The 24,103-nt window shown below is 34.8% G+C and overlaps 2 protein-coding genes across 4 annotated transcripts in view; one reads left to right on the plus strand and one right to left on the minus strand.

Annotated features, from left to right (window-relative positions):
* ssrp1a (structure specific recognition protein 1a) overlaps nt 1-24,098 on the minus strand; it is a 108,453-nt gene extending 84,355 nt beyond the window's left edge. The window contains exons 1-2 of one of the 3 annotated variants that reach the window (NM_001444246.1): nt 23,727-24,098; nt 21,834-21,928 (exon numbers count right to left, since the gene is read on the minus strand). In NM_001444246.1, coding sequence (NP_001431175.1) covers nt 21,834-21,861 — 28 coding nt within the window. In that variant the 5' untranslated portion in view covers nt 21,862-21,928; nt 23,727-24,098. Of the gene's footprint in view, nt 1-410; nt 528-21,833; nt 21,934-23,726 lie in introns of those variants that run through there. The other 2 variants (NM_001444245.1, NM_001444240.1) reach the window with 2 other exon arrangements.
* On the plus strand, nt 330-21,850 carry slc43a1a (solute carrier family 43 member 1a). Its single transcript, NM_001327986.2, has 15 exons — nt 330-637; nt 7,465-7,622; nt 7,791-7,965; nt 8,844-8,899; nt 9,511-9,587; nt 11,754-11,846; nt 13,451-13,581; nt 13,849-13,943; nt 14,070-14,219; nt 14,311-14,346; nt 14,446-14,575; nt 16,709-16,838; nt 17,426-17,499; nt 18,698-18,821; nt 20,622-21,850. Exons 1-15 carry the CDS (start codon nt 633-635, stop codon nt 20,796-20,798), a joined length of 1,611 nt encoding a protein of 536 aa, NP_001314915.2. The 5' UTR covers nt 330-632; the 3' UTR covers nt 20,799-21,850.
* Nucleotides 24,099-24,103: the final 5 nt, after the last annotated feature.

Below are 24,103 nucleotides of genomic sequence, written 5' to 3' on the forward strand. Positions count from 1 at the left end.
CTGTGAAATGCATTGACTACAACCTCCACAAAACCGCTAATCTAAATAGAAGGAATCTCTATTGTAGTAGATCAGTGAACTAAACAAAAAATATGCCATGGTAATATGGAATAATGTTTCGTAAAATTATGATAAAGAAAGGCCATCAAAACCTATATAGGCAAAACTTATAAGATATATGGCTATCCCAATGTAGACTAATTTCATAGTTTGTATACAGTAATTCAAACCTGGGGCAGCTATTGTGCTAAAGTTTGTAGGCTATTATGGTAATGTTACCATAGCACGTGTAAACGGCTAATTTAGGAACAGCGACTGAATGAATGTGTAGCCACGTCACACATGCAAATTGACTAAGAACAGTGTGTAACTTTAGTAAAGGGGGAACAGTGAGGGTGTAGCTCTCTTACCAGCTTTGTTAAATATGAGAGGTTAGCATGAAGACCGATGAAGAGACATACTACCCGCTCTGAAAACACAACAAACAGAAGCTCCGGCCAGATAAACTCAGTTATCAACTGCATATCGGCAGCATCAGGAGAAGAAGTGCCATTTGTTAGTTTTAGCGCCGAAACCTGAGAAGACCAGGAAACAACGTAACGTCACGGTTAGCACTTGGCAATAAATTAAAAATGAAGTAAGTAGCTTGTTTTTTTTAAAGACTCACTGATTAAAGAAAAGTTTTATTCATTAAAAACGAAACCGAGTTTTTGAAGGTTGACTGGTTCATCCGTAGACGAGTGTAAATAGAGACTTTGGTAACTACAAATACAGACACGTGGCGATGTGGAGTCTTATTGCAGTTTTCTAAGTTTTAATTCTGTTTGATTTCTCAAACACGCATTCTCATTACCATTAAAACTCCCTTCGTGTTTTAAAAGAGCTCAATGCTGTTTTATGTAACGTTAAGTGTAATGTCTAATTGTACCCGGATTGTTGTGTCAGGCGTGTTTTATTGTGACATTAGTTTAGGGGCGCATATGGCGCGGTCTTGGGCATCTCAAGGGCTGGAGAAAGTTCGCTTAATCTCGTCGGGAAAGTCTCCTTTCTGAACCCGTGCTCAGATAGGCTAGATAGACAGATGGGCTACGCCGAGAAAGACAAAGCTTTTGTCCTGAGGGAACACAGAGAGGGCAAAATTGTCAGAATTTTAGGCTCCGGAAGGGAAATCTTTAAACCAGGAAACCATTTTTCCCGAATGGCTCAGTTTTGGATATTCAGTGGTGAATCGAGTCGATTGATACCAGAGCACGCGGGACTCGAACAGTCTCTGTCCATTGTTCATGGAAATGGTGCATCACAAAGTTTGAAGAAGTCAAAACCCAGATTGATGTAAATTTAGTTTTATAATGGCACGTTCTGACTTTCTCCTTAACAATATAATTTGAGAAAAGTGTTTTTTGTCAATTCTAAATAGAGGAATTAAATTAGCAGCCAATGACTATTAAAGCACAAAATTGTTCATAGTCGAATAAATATGGATAAAGTTAGTTTAAAGTCATACTTGCGTGTGATTTCAGAACAAACATTCAAAGTAACATGGTAAAAATAACAGGGGGCATGTCACAAGTTCCCATTGAAAGAATGTGTAAATATTAAACCAACTTTACCTGAATGAAATTCAGAACTTGTTGGTTAGATTTTTAGCCTTTGACAGATTTTGTTGACAATGTACGGTAGACATAGACTCATATTTGTAAAGTTTCAAACTCTTGATTTTATTCAGTTGGAGTAAGTCAAACAATTGGTGACATTCCTTTAATCGATGATGATAAATCTTTGTGCAAAGAGCATCAGTTAGTTGTAATCTGAAAGACTTGAAACTCTGGTAGTGTCCTCACTTTGTCTTACATTTCAACATCTGAAGTTTGAGATAAAATGTCTATGTAAGCCAGGAATAAATGTGTAGTTTTTATTTATAGTCCCAACAAAACACAACCAGTGTTTTCTGTAACCATTTACAAGAGCATGATAAATAATCTTTTACATTTTGTTCCGACTTCAAGAGTCATGAAGTGTATTCCATCCTTTAAAAAGATGTAGAAAAATCCTGTTTTTTTTCCCCCTGAGAGCTTGGATAATTTTAAAGACTCGGTTACTTATTAGAGAAAAAAACAAAAAGAGTTCATTCAAGGTCAAGGTAACAAATGGGAAGTTGAAAGCACACACAATGTTCTAAATATAAAATGCTTATACGACTTTCTCACTTTCTTAAACCTTAGTTACTATGCATCCTCTTCTATATACACTTCTATTTTTATTTATTCTTTATTTTACCAGAAGATTCCTATTGACATATTCATCTCTTCTACTAGGGGGTCCAGGCCAAAATGGCAGCACAAATGTTTCAGATACAAAATTAGACATATCAAAATATCACACATTAAAATTTACACAAAACATTCAAATGATTCTTCCAGGTAAGACTTCTAAAGATTTTAAAAATATCTAGAAATGGAATTGTTTTTAACATTATAACACTCATGATATAGGGCCAAAGGAGGAAACCGCTGTTTTCCCAAACTCTGTGAATACTCTAGGAACATTTGAAACTGTTTCAAACTAAAAGCTTATATGCAGAGTCTGCTCTTTAATGTGTACAAAGAGGATCAAGGGTAAAATTCACAGTAATTTATGGAATAAGCATTTTATAGGGGCCATCATCCATTTCAGTGCCCATAGAGATTAATGAACAGACGTACTTCAGAGGACCTTAGTGGTCCCTTGTAAATAAACATGTGCCTGAATATGAATTTTTCCAGTTAAATGAGCAGTTAATAGTTACTTTTTAACTGAGCAGCATGTTTTGCACACCTGTGTTCCAAAAGGTTTACAGTAGATGTCAAATGTTTTCACTAAATATTATAGTAGTATGAGCACACCAAACCGTCTTAACTCGTACTGTAAACAGACACAATTGTAGCTTATCATGATCAACTTATCTTGGATATTTAGCATCAAAAAGTATGACGCTGACCAAATATGAAACGTGCTTGAAAATGAATGGAGATAATTTTGAGCACGTGCCTTAACAGACCGTATGAGTTACAAAAAAAATCCTCCTGTAAGCTCAGCTTTTGAGGACAAAGACATCTAGTGGACTGTGTCTAATCGTGTTAAACACAACACGCTGAATCCATGTCCTGCTGAGATACTAACAGTTTCTTTCCTCTACTTTCTGTCTGCATGTCTGTATTCTCCTACCCCCACTCTAATCTCTATCTTTCTGTATTTATTGTGTGTGTGTGTGTGTATGTGGATGTTAGTGGGGGTTTTGGTCATTTGAGTTATAGTGACCGGTCTCTTTCAGTCATGTCATGAGATAAGCCGACCCCGTTTACAAACAAAAACTTGGACCCACTAGCATCATATGTGTGTTTTGAACATCATGACCTGATGCAATAACTAAACTAATGGGTTTAATTTGTTATAAAACATCACGTGTGACTTGTTTCACTGGTGGTTACGGCAAGTAGTTTTGAACATAGCTCCAAATGCAAATGAACTGGACACACCCATATTTAAAGAAGGCTTTGTGTAGTAGTGGTTGTAGCAAATATTTGGCGTGGCTCTTCCTTTTGCTTCTCATTTAATCCAAGAGATTTCAAGAATGAAAATTTATGGGCGTTTCTACTATTAACTATTTCAAGCCTCTCAGTTTCACTGACATAATGTAACAACAATCCCAACAGTGTACAATTGGAGATGCACAAAAAAACCTGAAACCTCACAAAATTTTCCGCTAATAATGTTTAATAGCATTATGATTAAGCCAATTTCACAGTGCCTGTAGCTAAGGAAACTGGAATATGCTCAAATTTAATGGAAATCATTTATTAAGGACCGTTTAAAAGTCTGCGGTCTGCAAGAAAACCTCTTGAAAGACATTCATTCTTTAATTGATCACTAAGAACACGTTTTAGAAAAGATTTCTACAAATAGCAGGAGCAGCACATCAATTTTCATCATTGATCTTGATAATAATAAGAAATGTGTTATTTGAAAGCCCAAATTAGCATATTAAAATGTTTTCTGGGGGATCTTGTTAGACTGAAGACTGGTGTATAGCTTTTTCATCGCAGAGATTGGTTTTATTTCCAAATGCACTGAAGTTAGGGTTTAAAAATATAATATTTCTCTGAGTATTGCAGTGTTTTTGATTGATCACAAATAAGAATATACAGAAGTGTTTGTGCTAGGGCTGTGCAATTTGAGGAATATCTAATTGTGATTTTTCTGACCGATATTGTGGGTTACTTTGCAATTTAACTTTGTAGTCATGCTTCAGCTCACAAATATTCCGATATTACTGATGTCCTGTTTTGTTGATATTATTTGTCTTTTAATGCTTCTGAAGCAGTAGACGCTATTATTCCAATTGTTCCCACTTTCCTATTTGTTTTAGTTAATTCTGATCAGGCAGAAGGAAAGTGTGCTTACTCAATTGGCTAGTAAGGCTATCACACACATTACTTGTATGTATGTATGTATGTATGTATATATGTATCTATCTATCTATATATATATATATATATCTACCGTTTAAACTACCTGACCTGTATGGTCTTTGTTTTACCCATAAACAAATCATACAGTAAATGAATAAAGGTAAGGTACACACATAATTACCACCTGTCAATCACTTTTTTTCTTGTGAATAGGCAGTGATCTCTGTCGTTATTATGGCGTCGGTAAAAAAAGGTGCACAACCAACAGGAACCGGCCAACAGTATCTGAGGTTTTCGCTAAAATTACTAAGTACTAGTGTGAAGGTAAAGGATTGAAGCAGTCTTAACTAGGTTAATAAGGTTAACCAGGCAGGCTAGGGTAATTAGGCAAGTTATTGTATATTGATGGTTTGTTCTGGAGACAGTCTGAAAAACAATTAGCTTAAGGGGCTAATAAATTTGACCTAAAATGGTTCATAAAAAAATAAGAACTGCTTTTATTCTAGCCAAAATAAAACAAATAAGACTTTGTTCAGAGGAAAAAATATTATCAGACATACTATCAACATTTCCTTGCTCTGTTAAACATCATTTAGGAAATATTTTTAAAAGAAAAAAACAACAAAGGGGGGCTAATAATTCTGACCTCCACTGTATATATATATTTACAGTAATTTTTTTAAATGTTTTCAAGAAAACTTAATCAGTTCATCAAGGCTACATTTATTAAATGTAAAAAATGTTAAATTGTTAAATATTTATCAAAATTTTAAATAACTACTTTGTTATTGTATGTAGTTTCAAATAAAATTATTACTCCAGACATTATTGCTTTTGTTACTATTACTGTTAATAAATATAATAATAATTAATATTACTGATTTCTGAAGGATCATGTGACTGGAGTAATGAAGCTGAAATGTTATCTTTTAAAATCACTGGAATAAATGAATAAATTAAATGATAAACTACTTTTGAACAGTTATTTTATAGTGCAACATTTCACAATTTGTATTTATGATGAAATAATTGCAGCCTTGGTGAGCAGAAGAAGCTTAGTTTAACATATTTAACAATCATACTGACCCCAAACTTTTGACCAGTTGTGTATAGAATATTTTATAAGTGAAAATGTGCACTTTAATTTTAACAACACACAGACATCGTCACCGAATATAAAGCAGAGGTCAGACTTTCTCATATATACAAAGCCTCATTTCAATTTTCAGGTTTTGTAAAAATCGATCTATTGAATTAATCAATCTATTAAAGAAACTTTGGCTAGAATTCTGCATTATAGGCTTAAATTATAGAGAGACATAGCAGATGAACCGAGACTACATCAATGTAAATCTTTCTTTCAAACTGTCAGTGCGGAAATGAACAAAACAACAGGCCTAATACAACATATTAAACGATTCAAATATGGAAAAATTAACAGATAGTAATTTCGGTCAATTTTCCTGACGGATAAACCGAGATCAGGCTGGATAAGCAGCTCACGGTAATATTTCAGCATGCTTTCACTTTCGCATTTACTGGTAAGAATGACATCTGGCCCTGCTCATCATTTTCTCTTCATATAGCCGTATATATGGCTATTACAAGGTCATAATACACTGTGATATAACCTGGGTTGTTAGTTCGTTGCATTGTTCTGTTTTCTCACTACAATCGATCCGCTCAATAGGGCAGAGACCGTCTCATTCAGGCGATCTCGGACTGATTGATTTGGAGCGGATGCGAGCGCAACTGCTGGATATATGCCAAACAAACTAACGGGGGAAACGAGACAGATTCCGAAACAAACGTCTATGTGTGAAAGCACCGTAAGATTGTATTTGCACACAATTGACAGACAGTCGCAGCACGCAGCTCTGGCTCAATCTGTCAGTCAACAAGGCAGCACTGTACACTGACCCGAGCGTCTCGCACGCTGGCTCCGGGCTATCGGGCAGTCCTTTTTGTCGAGCCCTGAAGGTTTAAGCTCTGACGATGGGTCTCCTGCGTCTGCACAGTTTAACAAGCACTTCAACAAGCGTGTTTTTTCCCGCTTGGCAAGCCAAGCTGACGTGACATGGGGGCGTGGCAGCATCGACGATTCTATTTTTTGATTCGATAATCGAAATCGAGCATAAATTTCGATCGATTTTCGATTAAAATCGAAATCGTGACACCCTTAATAAATAAATAAATATATATATATATATATATATATATATATATATATATATATATATATATATATATATAGTGTGTGTGTGTGTGTGTGTGTGTATGAAATTATATATAGCCTCTTGCGATTTGGCTAATTACAACGTTTCAAATTACGATTGCTATTCGATTTCAGTTAATTTCACAGCCCCAGTTTGTGCATTATGTTATTTGCTTTGAGTTTGTCCATACTGAAAATATCTGACTCTTCAGTACATTTATGAATCAAAACTACAAAAACTGTCAGTATTCACCTTATTCTTCGCCGATGAGTGAGCGCAGCCATTTGAATCTTTTTGGCTTGAGACTTCCGGTCTCATTCACTTCCATTCATTTTTAGATGTTAAAAACTGCTTGTTTCGCTGTTTGATGTTGCAAACTGATATTTTCTTATTATATTATTCTACTTGGTCTATATAGTCATACAAACATTTGTTTGTAGAGCAAGTAGTTTGACCGTTTTCTGCCGTTTATTATTCCTAGTCATTTCTCCCATAGGCGACTGAATCGGAAGTTCTAAAACAATCGCGAAAACAGGCGCACTTCTGCATTTTAGAATAAGGTCAATACACAATTTCACAAAGCTTTAAATTAAAATACGCTAGGACATGTGAGAAATAAAGGTCAAAGTGTACTGAATTGTGGCTGTTGTGCTGCCAAAGAAACTGCTGTTATTACCAAAGCAAAGTATTGATTTTTGAAGCTTTATATATTTATTTATTTTTAATTTTATTTATGAATTGTATGTCCTATTACAGCACATGATTTGTTGAAATAAACTCTTTTGCTCTGTGTTTCGCAGGGGAATGGCTCCCTCTCTAGAACAGGCGTTCAGGAGGCGCTGGTGGATGGCCGTCACAGCGGTGTTGGAGAACCTGCTGTGTTCGGCTGTGCTGCTAGGCTGGGGCTCTCTGCTCATCATGCTCAAAAGAGAGGGCTTTTACTCACACCTATGTACAGGTAAATCATCATAGAAGCCAAGCAGATGAGCAAAAACCAACGCAATTTATTTATTTCAAGTCACAAAAAGGAAATTGAGCCACAGTCCCTGTGGAAACTTGAACTGCTTGGAGACTTTAAATCTTAATAAAGTCTCTCTTTCATTGTCCCTCTTTTTTCTTCCTGTAGAAAATAAGACAGTGAATGCTACTGGTGAAGAAGATAAATGGCTGAGCTGTGTGGAACAGGAGGAAATGTTGAATTTGGGCTTCACCATTGGCTCCTTTTTGCTCAGTGCCGCCACATTGCCGTTGGGTATTCTCATGGATCGGTTCGGCCCCAGGCCACTCCGCCTTACTGGAAGGTGAACACACACTTTCAAATCAATGCAGTGTCACCACAATTTTTCATGAATGCACTTGTGTTATGTAGCACAGCATGACTCATGTTCGTGCTAGAGCACTGCTCAAGGAATGTTTAATATAGTATTCCTCACATTCAGTTCATTAGGCAGTCTTGCCAGCTATTTTCAATATAACGGTACTAAGCTCTGCTGGAAAAGTTGCTAAATGATGCTAGATTATATCATTTGTCAATTTGCTTATTATTGACGTCATCACGTCTAACCGTTTGTTTAGCAGTCTATGGTTAATAATGGATATTTATATTTTCACTATACTTTATGTATGCATGTCAATTTAACTCAAGTTATTGCTGTTTGAATTCAGCATATCAGTATAGATGTGTAGTGAATTTGCAGTAATCTCTCAGATGTAATAAACAAGAAAAGAACAAACTTTCAAATTGAATTGTTAAGTTTAAAATAAAAGAGAAGCAGATCTGGTTGACTACAATACCTCACACTCACAGTGCTAAATCATTCACCATCAGTGCGCAGAGCAGTAATCTGCTCTCAGGCTGCAGGTGATAGAGACTGCTCTATGAGGACTGGGCCACCTGCGAGTTCTCTGAGGCGGGGGAGGGGCCGACCGCATCACCCGCAGCTCGTTGAGAAGAGTAGGAACGGTTCAGTATAGAGTCTATAAAAATCTCCAGTAACACCAAAAAAGTCGCTAGATTTGTCGCTACTCACTGTTTTGAAAATTTGTTGCTAGGGGTGTTTGAAAAGGCACTAAATATAAAGTTGGCAACACTGTCATTAAATAGTTTTACTCTTTTGTTGTTTTAATTTCTGTCTTGGTCTGTTCAATTTCTTTATCGGTGTTATATTTTTCTTTTCAGTGCGTGTTTTGCACTCTCTTGTGTGATGATGTCTGTATCAGCATATCAACCAGAAGGTGAGTACATGATCTATAATCTGAAAATAGAGCTCAATGGTCATTTGTCAGTTCTTTTTTTTTTTTTTTTTTCAAATGTGACCTTTTTTATATAATTGATTTTTAATCTGCTAAAAAGGGTGTCCGCAGAAGCTTAATGTCTTAAATTTCACAAACAAAATTTAGGCTTTAAAGTCCTAAATTCCTCACGATAATAACAGCAATAAATCTCTTTACATAATCTTCCATTTACATAAAAATATATACAGAAGTAAGTGTGGACACAATTTCATTAATCGAACTGACTTAAAGTCTTAAGTTTGACTTGATGAAACCTGCAGAAACCCTGGTTAAGGATTCCAACAAATTGAAAAGGGCATTTCATTTTAGGTTTTTTTTTTAATTTATTTATTTTTTTTTATTATACTCCTGTTCAGTTACATCACCTATTTGAGTAATTATTTTTGCTTTTAAAATCTAACATTTTGATGGATTAAAAGACTTTCAGACCAGTATATAATATTTTTATTCCAGTCTTAAAGATTACTTTACTTTTTTAAAAATATAATTCATGATCAGTTTATCCAGAAGCTGTTGCGATTGTGTAATGATGTTTGTGGTTTTTGTTCTAGTCCTTTCTGCAATCATATTTCTTGCCCTGTCATTTAATGGCTTTGGAGGGATCTGTCTGACCTTCACATCTCTAACGGTAAGGAGCAGCAGAAAATGCTAGAGACAGTGAGCACATGGAGTAACCGACGTCTGCAGTGCTCTGCAGTGCAGCTGTCACACAATGCTTTTGAAGTTTTTTTTTTTTTTTTTTTGACCCGACAGGTGTGTGTGGGTGTGTATGTTTGTGTGTGTTTATGCTTATGGTCCAGTCAGAGGATCGACACATGACTGAAGGAGAAATTTTCCTCAATTCAATGCCCACCAATCAAAAAACTAAACTGCCTACACGCCTTCTCTCACGCCCTCACCCTCCCATCAACCTCGTGCTGAAACAAACAAGGGCACAAGCGTTGTACACACACTCATCAAAAAAGACTGTGACTTTCCTTGTCGGGTTAGAGATATCACCTGGTGTGGGAATGAATGACTATATATATCCGCTGCCCTCAGATAGCCCACCACTCTCATGCAGATTTCAACACACACTTATCCTTGTGCAGTCACATTGCTTTTTCCAGAGCTGTTCAGGTATGCATTCATACCACACAACATGTGACTGCACACACTGGTTTGAAGTCAGTGACATTGCATCTTTGTTGACACTCATTTACTACCAGCATGGGGACAAATAGCAGTATGTTCTGATATTAATCTGATCACTATGTTTACACTGTTCCACTTTGTGGATGGATTTGATTTAATCTGAACAGTCTTGTGGTCATCAACTTGATGAACTCCAAAACATTGCATGTGATGTCACCTTTTTTAAATTAACAAAGATCGTTTGTTTGTTCCTTCGCTCATTAATTAATTATTTTATTTATTCATTCGTTATTCATTAAGACAACCCACAACTTTTAAAGTCTTAAATTCTTCAGAGATCAATTTAACACCAGTGTAAATGGTGTGGCATCCATCAACCAAGCATGTTCCCACCACTGCTATGCTGACAACACAACACTTTCCAAGTCTAATTTAGTTAAATTTAAACAATGCACTCTGTGGTGACTTGGTGGTTATAGCTGTATAATTTGTTGTAATTATCGATATGGTTAGGACTGAGGAAAAATATCTGAAGTTGATTCTCACAATAAACAAAACAGAGGTCTCCCATAACTCTCATTCGCTACAAACATCTGGTGATGTTAATATATATTGATATCAGTAATGATGTTCAGTAACATTCCTTTTGCTACTGTACTGATTGGCATCCTTCTGTCACAAGTTCCTTTAGGGGCGACTCTGCATTTGTGTGTGAAAAGCACAAGGAAGTAAAAATGTGCCGTTTCACAGAAGTGTGCATGTGTTTTCTAACCTTTTCATTTCACACAGGGCAGTAAAACACACTCACACACACCTGTTAACTTAACAAGAGTCTGGAAATACAAGGCACTGCTCTGGAGTTCTTGGAAAATGTGGAAAACAAATTTAATACAAATAATCTCCACACCAGGAATTTTGTTAGTGAACTATGCAATATCTGAGTGTGCTCAGTTTAAACTGTGATTACTGACTTGAATTTGAACAATATAGAACATTTTAGCATAGTACTAATGCTGGGCAAAGATTAATCGTATCTAAAATAAAAAGTTTGTTTATGCATAATACCTATGTGTGAAGGTGTGTATATATATATATATATATATATATATATATATATATATATATATATATATATATATATATATATATATATATATATATATATAATGAAAAAGTGATAAACGAATCTAGCAACAAAACTATGCAAACCAATTTTGTTACATAGTTATTTAAATGTGTGTATCTTTAATTTGTATCTTATATACATATATTTTATGTGAAGGTAGATGTAAAGATTATCTCAAATATATGGATGCCTATGTGTAGTATATATATATGTGTGTGTGTGTGTATTTATGTATATGTATGTATATATATTTTATATCTCAAATATATGGATGCCTATGTGTAGTATATATATATGTGTGTGTGTGTGTATTTATGTATATGTATGTATATATATTTTATGTTTTGCACTACGCTTATATATATATATATATATATATATATATATATATATATATATATATATATATATATATATATATATATATATATATATATATATATATATTTTTTTTTTTTTTTTTTTTTTTTTCATAATTCTTTTGTTTCCCACCTATATTGATAATTACATGCTTTCCCTTTTTCCTTCTGATAGCTGCCAAACATGTTTGGAAGTCTGAGCTCCACTGTCATGTCACTTATGATTGGATCTTATGCGTCATCTGCTGTCACCTTTCCGGGAGTCAAGGTATTTTTTGTGTGTAAATAAAGGTTAAACCAGTTTGACATGAACAGGCATTGAAGCAAAGTCTGATGAAATGTTGCATCAGATTGAAATAAACTAATTCACCTGTGTGGCATGTTTAAAACTCATTTCCTTAAAATTCTTAGTATTAGGGCTGAGGTTATTCATTCATTCCAGGTTTTTTGTTATGATTGTATATCATTAGTGTAAAAATGGATCCCATTTACATTTTTATTTGAACTGCCTTGGATGTTCTAATGCTAAAGTCTAAAGTTGTTTTCAGAAATATTTCTTTAATGAGAATAATTTTAAGTAATGTTTAATGTTATTTTAATGTAGAAAAAATGCATTCAATAAAAACCATATAATTTATAAATGCCATATTATAACCACCAAAACTAAGAGGACACTGAGAGACTCAATAGATTAAGTATAGTATTGTAAGTATAGTTTAGTAAATAGTTATGTATAGTGAGGTATAGTCATGTATGTATATTATAGCAAAGTATCGTAAAGCAAATAGTATAGTAAGGTAAGTATAGTATAGTGAAGTAGGCGTAAATATAGTAAAGTGTAAGTATAGTATAGTTAGGTAAATATAGTTCAGCAAGTATAGTAAATATAGTTCAGTAAGTATAGTATAGTACAGTTATGTATAGTAAAATAGGTGTAAGTATAGTAAAGAAAGCGTAAGTATAGTATAGCAAAGTAAATATAGTTCAATAAGTATTGTATAGTATAGTAAAAGAATATATAGTTCAATTAGTAAAGTATAGTAAACTAAGTACAGGATAGTATAGTAAAGTAGGCGTAAATATTGTAAAGTATAGTAGAGTAGTAAAGTGACTATAGTTTGGTAAGTATAGTCAAGTATAGTAAAGTACATATAGTTCAGTAAGTATAGTAAAGTCTTGTATAGTAAAGTAGGCCTAAATATAATAAAGGAAATATAGTTCAGTAAGTATAGTAAAGTAAGCATAGCAATGTATAAAAGTAAATGAAAGTATTATAAAGTAAAGTAAATATAGTTCAGTAAGTATAGTATAGTAAAGTTTTGTATAGTTAGTATAGTAGTTAAGTAAATGTAAGCATGGTATACTAATTGTAAATATAGTAAAGTATAGTATAGGAAAGTGTATAAAAAGTATAGTTAAGTATAGTATAGTAAAGTAAGTATAGTAATGTGTAGTAAATTGTGTTAAGTATAGTGTAAATATAGTGAAGTATAATAAAATAGTTTAATATAGTAAAGTAAATGTAAGTGTAGTAAAAAAGTATAAATATAGTTAAGTATAGTAATGTAGTTAAGTATAGTAAAGTAAGTGTAAGTATAGTTAAGTATAGTATAGTAAAAGCAGTCATTTATAAATAATTGCTGGAAAAAATCCTAAACCTAATTCTTGCTAGTACATGTTGCTAACCCATATTACCAAATAATTGTTGTTATGTTCTAGATTTCTTCAGTTTAATTTAGACCAATTACCATCAACCAGAAGCAGCAGACATGCTAAATCATTTTCCCTCCATTCAAGCGTGTTTTATAAATTGAAGAGAGAAAAACCTCATCAATATTGCATCTCCTCTTTGTGTCTCCCTCTTTTTTCCAGCTGATATATGATGCAGGGGTATCATTTACCCTTATCATGTGGATGTGGGCAGGCCTTGCAGGTCTGGTCTTCCTCAACTGTTTCTTCAACTGGCCAGAAAAAGGATTTGCAACGCCAGAAGAGATCGAAACGTTAGTATAGCCAGTCTCATAACTGTTAATTATTGAAAAGTTCCCATTACCTTAAATTGTACAGTCAGAATACAAAAATCAAAGCCAGTATAAACCAAAACTGTTTGGTTATCAACATTCTTCGAAATGTGTTAAGTGGCCCACAGAACAAAGTCATAAATGGGGGAATTATTTGATTACAGTATTTAATTTTGGGGAGAATTACCAGTTTTAGCTACATTACCCTTGAATTTTATTCCTTATTCTTTTTTTCTAATTATTTATTAGGAAAAAGATGCATGAAGCTGAAAACCACAAACTGACTCCAGCTGAAGAGGCGACAGGAGAAACCAAAAAGCCTGCTCTACCTCAGGAAACACAAAGTGAGACTCTTTGCGACAAAGTGATACATTCTGAGAAGATTTGTTACACTTGTGTGAATGTGTCGTTGAAGATGTGCCCTGGTCTCTGAAATCTAATGTACAAACTCCTGGAAATGTCTTTCTTAGCTGCTTCTATCCCGTTCCGTCGCTCCGTGTTTTCTCCCATCTTCCTGTGGAGTCTGATCACTATGGGAATGACCCAGCTGAGAATCATCTTCTTTATGGGAGCCATGAACAAGATGCTGGAGTTCATGGTGACTCATGGAGATCCGCACCGTAAGCGAAGCATCAGAACTTGCACACCATCACTCAATGTATTAAGCTTGCCTTCTGTTCAGGTGACTTAAAATGCTTCTGTCTTGTTTAGCCTCTGAAGAGCTGCAGTATACAGCTAAGAAGAATGGTGAGATCTTTACATGTAACTTTGTATGAAACCGATAGCATGCATCTGGGCAGGAAATCGGTTTTAAATTCATGCTAATTGCATCTGTTTTATTTTCAGTGAGTTTCTACTCCTCCATCTTTGGCACACTGCAGCTCTTGTGTCTCGTCACCTGCCCTCTGATTGGATACATCATGGACTGGAAGATGAAAGAGTGTGAAGTGGATCAGGCAGTGGACGGAGAAAAAAGGTCAGTTTTGCTTTAGCAACGTTATATAACAAATTGAGTTTGCCATACTGACAAAATAACTTCTCTGAACTATGACCTCACAAACTGGTATATGGTACAGTCTATTGAAGCATACAATTCCTTCACAAAAATTCTTTTTTTTTTCTGAAATAGTGGTGTACTAAACCAATTTTGGTTTTGTCTTTAAATAAATTCAGCTACCGTTATAGTTTTCTTGCATGATTTTTCTCCTTATATGATTTGAAAGAATTTAAATTGCATGCAAGGAAGTTTTTACATTTAACTTTAAAAACAATTTATAAAGTTGTTTCTACTTAAGTCCTTTAAAGAAAAGTAATCATTTACACAGAGGACTTTGGATAATTTTTTTTATGAAAGATTTATACAAATATGCATTCAGTAATTAAGAGGTTACCAACATTAATCTTTATGAATAAGGTGTCCTTGTTACACATTTTATGTACTTATTGTAATAATTATATGCCATTAGAATTTTAAATACTGGGTTCTAAGTGTAGGGTTTTAAATGTAAGATTTAAATGTAATTTATATGATGACATTAAATGTATTTGTGGTGATTGTGGACAATAAAGAAAGTAAAGTATATACAAATAACCTTAGACTTAAACTTCCTCATAACCCTAACCATATAGAAAGTAAGGTTGGGTCGATAGACTATGCCCTCCTCGATGGCCAATAGTTATCACAATGCTGAGCCGGCATCGCAATCCTCCGCCCCTGTCGCAGCAGCAACCCACTCACAAAAATTACACACTTAGGCCCCGTCTATACTAATACATCTTAGTTTAAAAATGGCTTTTTAGAACGAAAACGATCACGTCCACTCTGGCGTTTCACCTAGCATTTCTTAAAAAAAGCCCTCCTTCCACACCTCATCACTCTGCTTACTCATGCCACAGTCCTGCGGAAAAAGTAATTGTCAGGTGGTAATTCGTGTGTAACTTCATTTATTTATGATTTGGTTTTGAGTAAAACAAAGACCATGAGGGTCATATAGTTAAATTAGTAGGCTACAAATAATCAATTCATTATGAATTAATGAATTATTCCTAAATATTTAATTGACCACCACCTATGACGACGATGCCATCATCCATCATGATGTCATTTACATTTGAGATCGTACGATGCCAAATTAATCAACATCGCCCAACCCTAATTGAAAGCACATGTAGTTAGTTATTATTGCTGGGTATTTAAATGAATGGTTACACTGTAACTATTATAAAAAAATAATAATCTTTGCAATTTCTTGCTACATTTCATTTGTTGTTGTTGCTGTTAAGATTTCTGTAGTTGCTGTGATGTTTATGAACTTATCTAAAACAAACACTTGATGTCCATTCTTAAAAAAAAAATTTATCTGTGCAATATCGAATGCCACCAATCAAACTGTATTACTGCACGATGACATGCAGGGCCGGAACATCTTCACAACTGTTAAGAAAATAGAATCCTTACAATTGTGTGTGGTTTTAATAACTTGGTGAAGATTTATTGTTTTAATTGAAGAGGGTTGTACATTGGTATTGCTTAAAATTTGTGTTGAAGTGCCTTAAAGCAAATGTTTACTATCTTTGTTTTTCTGCAGTTGAAACACTGAGTGATTACATGTAAGATATTCATGTTTATTCACTGCTGTAACTAGTAGTAAAGAGAGAAGGATTGTTTACTTCCCCTGTAGCTTGAACTGTGGTACCAATTTAACAATGTATATCAAAATATTGATTTAAAAAAAATCCCTTACAAAACAGAAGTAATTTGACAGTTGAGACTTTTTCTCATCAAAAGCAACAAAAGTAATCATAAAAATCATAAAAAATAAATTTGATTATAAAAAGGTGTATAATATCCTATAATATCTAATGAAGATAACTTTAAACTGAATACACTCAAATGTCTTTGAATCAATATTGATTGGTTTAAATGAAGATCTACTGTTTAAAACTAGATGCTTTCAGGGTAAGTTATGCAAGTGCAGACATTAAAACAACTCTGTATTTGTGTGGTACACAAGCTTAAAAAAACATTTTCCTTATTAATATGGTGTCATTTTATAAATGGCACAATTATTAAACAAATAATCATTTTTGGGATTTTGTCTCCTGCCAGAGCTGTTGCTGTACCCAAGCGTGATGGAAAGATCCAGAAGTTGACCAATGCCATGAGAGCCTTTATCTTCACAAATATACTGCTCATTTTGTTTGGAATCCTCTCCCTCATAAACAACCTGCCTCTACAGGTATCAACTTCATACACATTATTTGAAGATTAGAATGGACACACATGTGCACAGAATTTAATTTCAAATACACTGTTATTAAAATGATTGCGGTCTATAAAGATGTACATGATCCTACAGAAGGTGCAATGCCGACCATCCACACTAAAACGACTGATAATGCTTTTGATTATGTACTGCACATGTACACAGACATAAGATGCTTTTCTGCCTGGTGTTTAATTACTTTCAAATACTCAAATGTCAGTGCAAACATCATCTGCTTTACAATGTTGTCCGTTATGTTTGCTAAATTGGTCACATGACTAAAATGGTAATTGGTTTTTAGTCCACACTGCAACACAACTGCATTTTCAATTAATCCATTTTAGACAGGATTTTAAAAATGCTGTCTTTGTGGACAGAAGGCCATAACAGAGAGAAAAATATGCGTTTTTAAACAAATAAGTATTAATGTGGATATGGCCTAAGCTGATTTGATCATCAAAATATTTACAGAAACTGCAATTTATTAAAAAATATATTTAATATAGATTTTTTGGTAGTCTAGTCATTGTACTCCTAACTGTCTCCTTGTCTTTGTCCAGATTCTGACATTTATTTTGCACACTATGGTGCGAGGATTCATTCACTCATGCTGTGGAGGCATGTATGCTGCTGTGTAAGTACATGATTATGTGCTATTATTAAACATGTTATTTAATCACACTTGCAAGTACAGACTCATCCTGCTCTTATAAAATCAGTGATTATAAAACAAGATCAGTGTATGTGCAGAGTGTGTGAATAATTCAAACTCTGTGAAATGCATTAAATGGGTTTCACAATTTCTACAGCACAGGTGTCAAACTCCGTTTTTGGAGGGATGCAGCTCTACACAGTTTAAGCCGCAGTCACACTAAAGTTTGAGCATGTCAAATTCTGTCGTAAAAGGGGTGAGATTAAATAAGTTAAATTAGATTTTAAAGCGTACAGTTGCTCCTTATTTAAAATTTCTGAAACGAGAGGTCATGTTTTGATCTTCGATTGGTCTCACACAATCAAGTGATGCTATTTTTGCAGGTCAATGTTGACCAAGCTTGAACTTTGCTTCGTAGCAACCTGCAAAACTTTAAATTTTCTGTCTAGAGAGGTCATGTTTTGATCTGCGATTTGTGTCACAGAGTCAAGTGATGTGATTTTGCAGGTTAGAGTTCACCAAGCTTGAACTTTCCAATGCAGATCTCTGCGAAACTTGACGCACAAGCTTGCATTTCCAGTCGGACGCATTTGCGCGCGTATGAATGGAAATCTCTAGGGAGAATAGTGCAGTCTGACCACAGCTTAAGGTGTTTCTGAGTGATTATAGTACATGATTTTCACAGAGGAATCGAGAAATAAGCATTTTCAGAAGAACAAATCAACTTTATTTTCTTTCTTTGTTTACTTATTTTAACATGTGCTATGCCATTGAGCCTCATTGTGTCCAAGGGAGCTGGTTTCTAAAAACATATGTAAAGCTTTATCTATAAAGAATGATCATGTGACTTGCATAAGCCATGTGCCATATAAACGTGGGGAAAAATGTTTCCATTGTAGTTAATAGAAATATTTCTTTTTCACATTGGCTGAAAAACACAGGTCAGCGTAAAAACTGTCCACTCAGAGAAAATATGGGCTTTTAGGATGGACTGACTTAAAGGGCATGTCGCAGAGGCTTATAAATAAGTAATATACTGTATGTGGAAAAACAATATGCATTAAGCTATCCTACAGAATTTCTGTTCAAAAGGCACCTCATTGACAGCATTTCATTACAGTTAAAATGAAGAATCTTACAGCTACAAACTTTGAGTTAAATGACTCTGTTTCTGTCACAGGTACCCGTCAAATCATTTTGGCACTCTGACCGGGCTGCAGTCTATGATCAGTGCTGTGGTGGCCCTGCTGCAGCAGCCCCTCTTCATGATCATGGTGGGACCGCTAAATGGAGATGCTTTCTGGGTACGAAATAATTTCCACCAGTTATCTTCCTATATAAGACCATTTAAGGCATATTTCAGTTTGTAGTTTTGGAGCATTTAAGTAATGTCAGACAGATTAGGGATGTACCGATATGGATTTTTGGCCGATATAGATAATCGATAATCCTACAGACTTGAAGGCCGATAGCAGATATATACTGGACGATAATTATAAACATTTTAAAATGTAAAATTTTTATAAAGCAAACTTCATAAAGGATTGAGCTTCTCTTATGAACTGAATAGTCTATGCTCAAAGCAAAAAAGCTATAATTTTAAAAATGCAAGGTGATTATATAGACCTATATTCACGATTTAACATAAATCAGCATGCAAAAAATGTATTTCCTTTTCTTCATAGCATATTAACATGCAACTTGACTGTTGCATAAAAATAATAGGTTAAATAACAAATTGGGATTTAATCAACAAGCAAGTTAAATATATTTTAAACAAAATGAAAGAGCAAAAGACTAAAACCAGCTCAAATGTTCTTGAATAAAACGTATTACAGTGATGTACATATGAACAAATATGTAATTTCCGAATTTCCGTTTTGAAAGTTCAGATCCACCGTACAAGCAAACAGCAAAATACAGATTGTACGTTTTAGTATGTTTAGAAAATGCGACAAAGATTCATCCTATTTGGCATTTTAGATTCTTTTGAACACATGTAGCTGCTGCTTGGCAATCAGACAACGCTTCTATGTTTGTTCTTGCTGTCAATTGCGGGAAAAATGATTGTTAAAAAGTTTATGATAAACCGCTTCCGAAACCGAGTTTCATTCAACTGCAGGCGGAGCAGCTAAGCGTTGAGCTCAGATGACTTTAAGACAAACACAGAGCATAATATAAAGACAGAATGTGCGGTGAGTTAAGAGCTCCTATGCTGGATTCAGTGACCAGCGCACCGCACCGCACCTCTCCCCCGTGCTGTGGTGAAGGCTGTAAGATCAGTGTGTGTGTGTGGTGACAGTCCTCAGGGGTGCTTGGTATAATCAATATGAATATTCCGATCAAACTGAATACATTCTTACATCAACAACACATGGCAAGCAATGCTTATTATTATTGTTATTAATAACAAAAAATCACATTGGATTATAAACAACCCAACGAGTTGTTTAGCACGTGTGCATCCTGAGGTGCAATTTTTCCTGAGGCGATTTAAACCAAAATACATAATGACACTCTATCAAACATATGTACAATGATGAGGAATATGGGTACATACTGAGTTATTAACGCACAGCAATACCACATGAAGAAAGGACGGACTTTGAAGGTATAAACAATGTGAGTAGAGCTCCATTATAGTGCACTGGACAAGTCTAAATAAGTTCCGCCCAAGCGTGCGCGAGGCAGGCAGTTCTGTACAAATACGCAATTTATAGGCTTAAAGATATCGGCCTAATTTAGACATCGGATCGATAACGTTAATCTTAAAACTAGCATTTATTCGGCAATAACTATATGGCCGCCGATATATCGTGCATCCCTAAGACAGATCATTTTTTGTTGAAAGCACATAAACAGCATCCCAAAGTCACTATTTTAAATGGGAAAACCTGAGTTTCCAGCTCAAGCTAGCATTTCTAGACTGGGACAGTGATAATATTTAGTACACACTACTGCTTTTTTGTCTTAAAGCATGAAATTGTGTAGTCGACTCGCAGTTGATGCACAATCAGCATCAAAACCAAACTAATGAATATACCAAGAATAATCATCGTCCAGTTTATACTGTAAACTAACTTTACTTCTTTTAATCTAATCAGATCAATCTGGGACTTCTGATCTTCTCATTCACCGGTTTCCTTTTGCCGGGTTACTTGTTCTACCACCGCAGACAACTTCAAATACAGGCCAAAGGAAAAACCAGCACACACACTCCTGATGAAAACCAGGCTCTCACCAACGGACACAGCAATGGCCACGTCCCGCAGGAGGCTTAATTTAATAATGAAGGATCACAGGACTCCTCGCATTTCAGCAGCAATGGCAAACCCTACGCGAGATATGACAGACCTCAACATTTCTGAAACATCTTCACCAAACACAGCTTTTTTTTGTTTTTTTTTTTTGGGTTGTATAGAAGACATTCGAGTCAGTATTGTCTTGTATGATGATCAGCTGCAAGTCTGTGTTGAAAAAAATCTCCAAATCTGCCCAACAAAACTATGCATTTTTATAGAAAAGAAATCTATTTATTGGACTGTGTGCACGCTGGCTCTGATTGACAGACATGATGATCTACCTCAGTCTGTTTAGCTTCTGCTCTCCTTCACCAAAGAGACTTGATTGATTGTGTGTACGTCAGTGTCTGTTTTCTGTCTTTTTAGTCGATACTTGAAAACTTGAAAGACAATCAACACCAGCATTTCATGGAAAAACACCAAAGACACCTCTGACGGAGCTTCTTAAAGTGTATCACTTTATTCTCCTCTTGTAATTCACTATGCTAAGTGTTATCTCAAAGCAGCAATATTTCAGGCAGATTTTTGAGTGACCGGATTGAACTTTAGTGTGTTCTGTGAATGATTCAGCTTGACAGACACTAACAGGAAATGTATTTTTTGTATTTGTTATTGTACCTTTTATCTATTGAGCCTGATGTAGATGTGCTCTGTAAATAATGCTTTGATATTTACTTTTCTGTGCAGTAATGGTGAATTGGGCCTTTTTGTAATAATTTTGGTGAAGTCAAGCAATACCAATAATGTGCTTATCACATTCTAGACATGTCAGTATGCTTTTTACTATGAATTTGTGTAAAAATAGTGCCTTGTGTTATTGTTGAATGTCACCATTTAGGGAAACTTGGGGAACCAAAGCCATTTTTGGATATGGATGTATGCGATAAAGCCATAATGGGACTGTTGTAGGTTTTTGGAGAACATGCAAGAGAGCATCCATGTACAAAGTGCAAACAATGTCACGTTTGAGAAATCAAAAAAAAAAAAAAAAAAAACACAATAAAAGATGCATACCGTTATTGTGAATAGTCTTCGGGGACATGTGTGTTATTACTGGCCAGCTTGAGATTGTGATGGTCTTCGTGGAGTGTGCTGCCCTCTGCTGATACCTGCACTTCACAAACCAAACAGATTGAGAACTCCAATCAGACTCTTTTCTTTTTCTGTTAATTATTACTATTATAGTATTTATAATATTTTAATCCGGTCCTGATTTGTATTGTCAAGAGCGGTCCTTTAAATTAAATCTTTAGAGTTTTTATTTTGTTTTACTTTTGGATTAGTTTTAGTGACTTAAGCAATTATTCTTAAATGGATAGTTCACCCAAAAGTGACAATTTACTCACTATTTACTTTTTTCTCTTTAACACAAAATATATTTTAAAGAAAACTGGAAACCTGTAACCATTGACTGCCATAGTAAGAAAAACAAATACTATTGAAGTCAGCAGTATTTCTCAACCATGTTCCTGGAAGACCACCAGCACTGCATGTTTTGGATGTCTCCTTTGTCACACCTATTTCAGGTCTTTCAGTCTCTGCTAATGAGCTGATGATCTGAATCAGGTGTGTTTGGTTAAGGAGACATGTAAATGTGCAGAGCTGCTGGTCCTACAGGAACACGGTTGAGAAAAAAAGGTTTTCATAATTCTTAAAAAGATGATTTTCTAGTAAATTGTGTCACCTTTAATTATTTTGTGAACTATCCCTTTAATGAGGCTTATTTGCTTTTTAATGTTTTACTTTCAGTAAAGAAATACATTTGAATAGTGTTAGCTAACAATAAAAACGTGCATTACATAAGATATGCCATATGGTCTTACAATTACAGTAGCACACAATACTGGCTAGTAACTGACTGCATGATTAAATGGCATATATTTATATGATTAAAAATAAATAAGAATGACAGTAAATTATTCATGATGCAGTATTCTCTAGAATTCCTTTGTTCCGTCTTTTTAAAATGGTACTAAGAGTTGTATCATTTAGCTGTGGATACATTAAACAAATGCACCTCTCAATCTATTATACCATTAATGTTGGTCAATTACTTAGAATAATTTACATTCATATACAGTAATGTTTGTTCAGATAAAGCCTTCAAAGCATATCTCAAACTCGATTCCTGGAGAGCCACAGCTCTTCACAGGTTTGCTCCAACCCTAATCAACCACAGCTGATCCAACTAATCAGGGTGTTTTATAAGGCTACTAGAGACTAAGCAGGTGTGAGTTTGAGCTGGTTGGAGCTGAACTATGCAGAGCTGCGGCCCTCCAGGTACTGAGTTTGAGAGCATGGCTTCCAAGGTACCAAAATGTTTTTTTTTTTTTTTTTTTTTTTTTTGCAGTGACCTAAAATATTTAAATTATTTTTTCTAGTTTATAAATCAGCTTAAAGTGCTAGTTTATCTCCCAAAATGTAATTCTGTTATCGTTAGCTCATGTTTGAAATCAGTAGAAGATGAGCTAATGACTTTCTACTGCTGAACTCAAAGTAAGACTAAAAAATTCTTCATTGCCATCCATTGTGTCCCGACAAGCAGTTTTGTGTTTAATAGACATAGACGTCGAGCATGGATGTCTTGGCTAAAACAAGTCTAAATTTGGTCTGTCAGTGAAAATATAATAAATGTCTAAGAATAGACCAAAATTAGACTAATAATGAAATAGACGGATAATACAGAATTTACGTTATTTATTCATGAATAGGCAATTTGATGACTTGTCTATTCTTATACGTCTATTAGGTTTTCACTGATAGGCCAAATTAGCCTTGTTTTAGCCAAGACGTTTAGTTATTTAGACGTCTATTTGACATCTTTAAAAAAATAAATAAATAAAAAAAACGTGGCCTGGCACGTTCAGACACTCATTCACAAAACCGAAATCCTGATGACAAACTCACCCTCGACACCCCCTCAGCAGGGAATGTTGTCCTTCCAGTCGAGGCTCGTGCTGAATGTTTTGGTTGAAGAATGTCGATTCCGTAGTAAAGTTTGTTTCTTGTATTCTGTGTCACGGTTTCCTGTGAGTCATTCTGTTAGCCTCTATTACTATAATGACTCAAAGTGAATGGTTTATGAAAGAGACACTCGTCAGAAATGCTCCTCGTTGGCCTCAATTATGAAGACTGGTGGTCATTTTAGCGCACTTTACATTGACACACTTTCCCGCTAGGAACTGTCAGATTAACCTGCTTTAAAAGCTCATTTCTACACACGTGAACTAAAGACGTTATTCAGCGCACTTTTGACTTATTTTCTTTGTTCAAGACTGCGCCCT

The sequence above is a fragment of the Danio rerio genome, chromosome 14, assembly GCF_052040795.2.
Source record: "Danio rerio strain M-AB ecotype USA chromosome 14, GRCz13ab, whole genome shotgun sequence".
Classification (NCBI taxonomy): domain Eukaryota; kingdom Metazoa; phylum Chordata; class Actinopteri; order Cypriniformes; family Danionidae; genus Danio; species Danio rerio.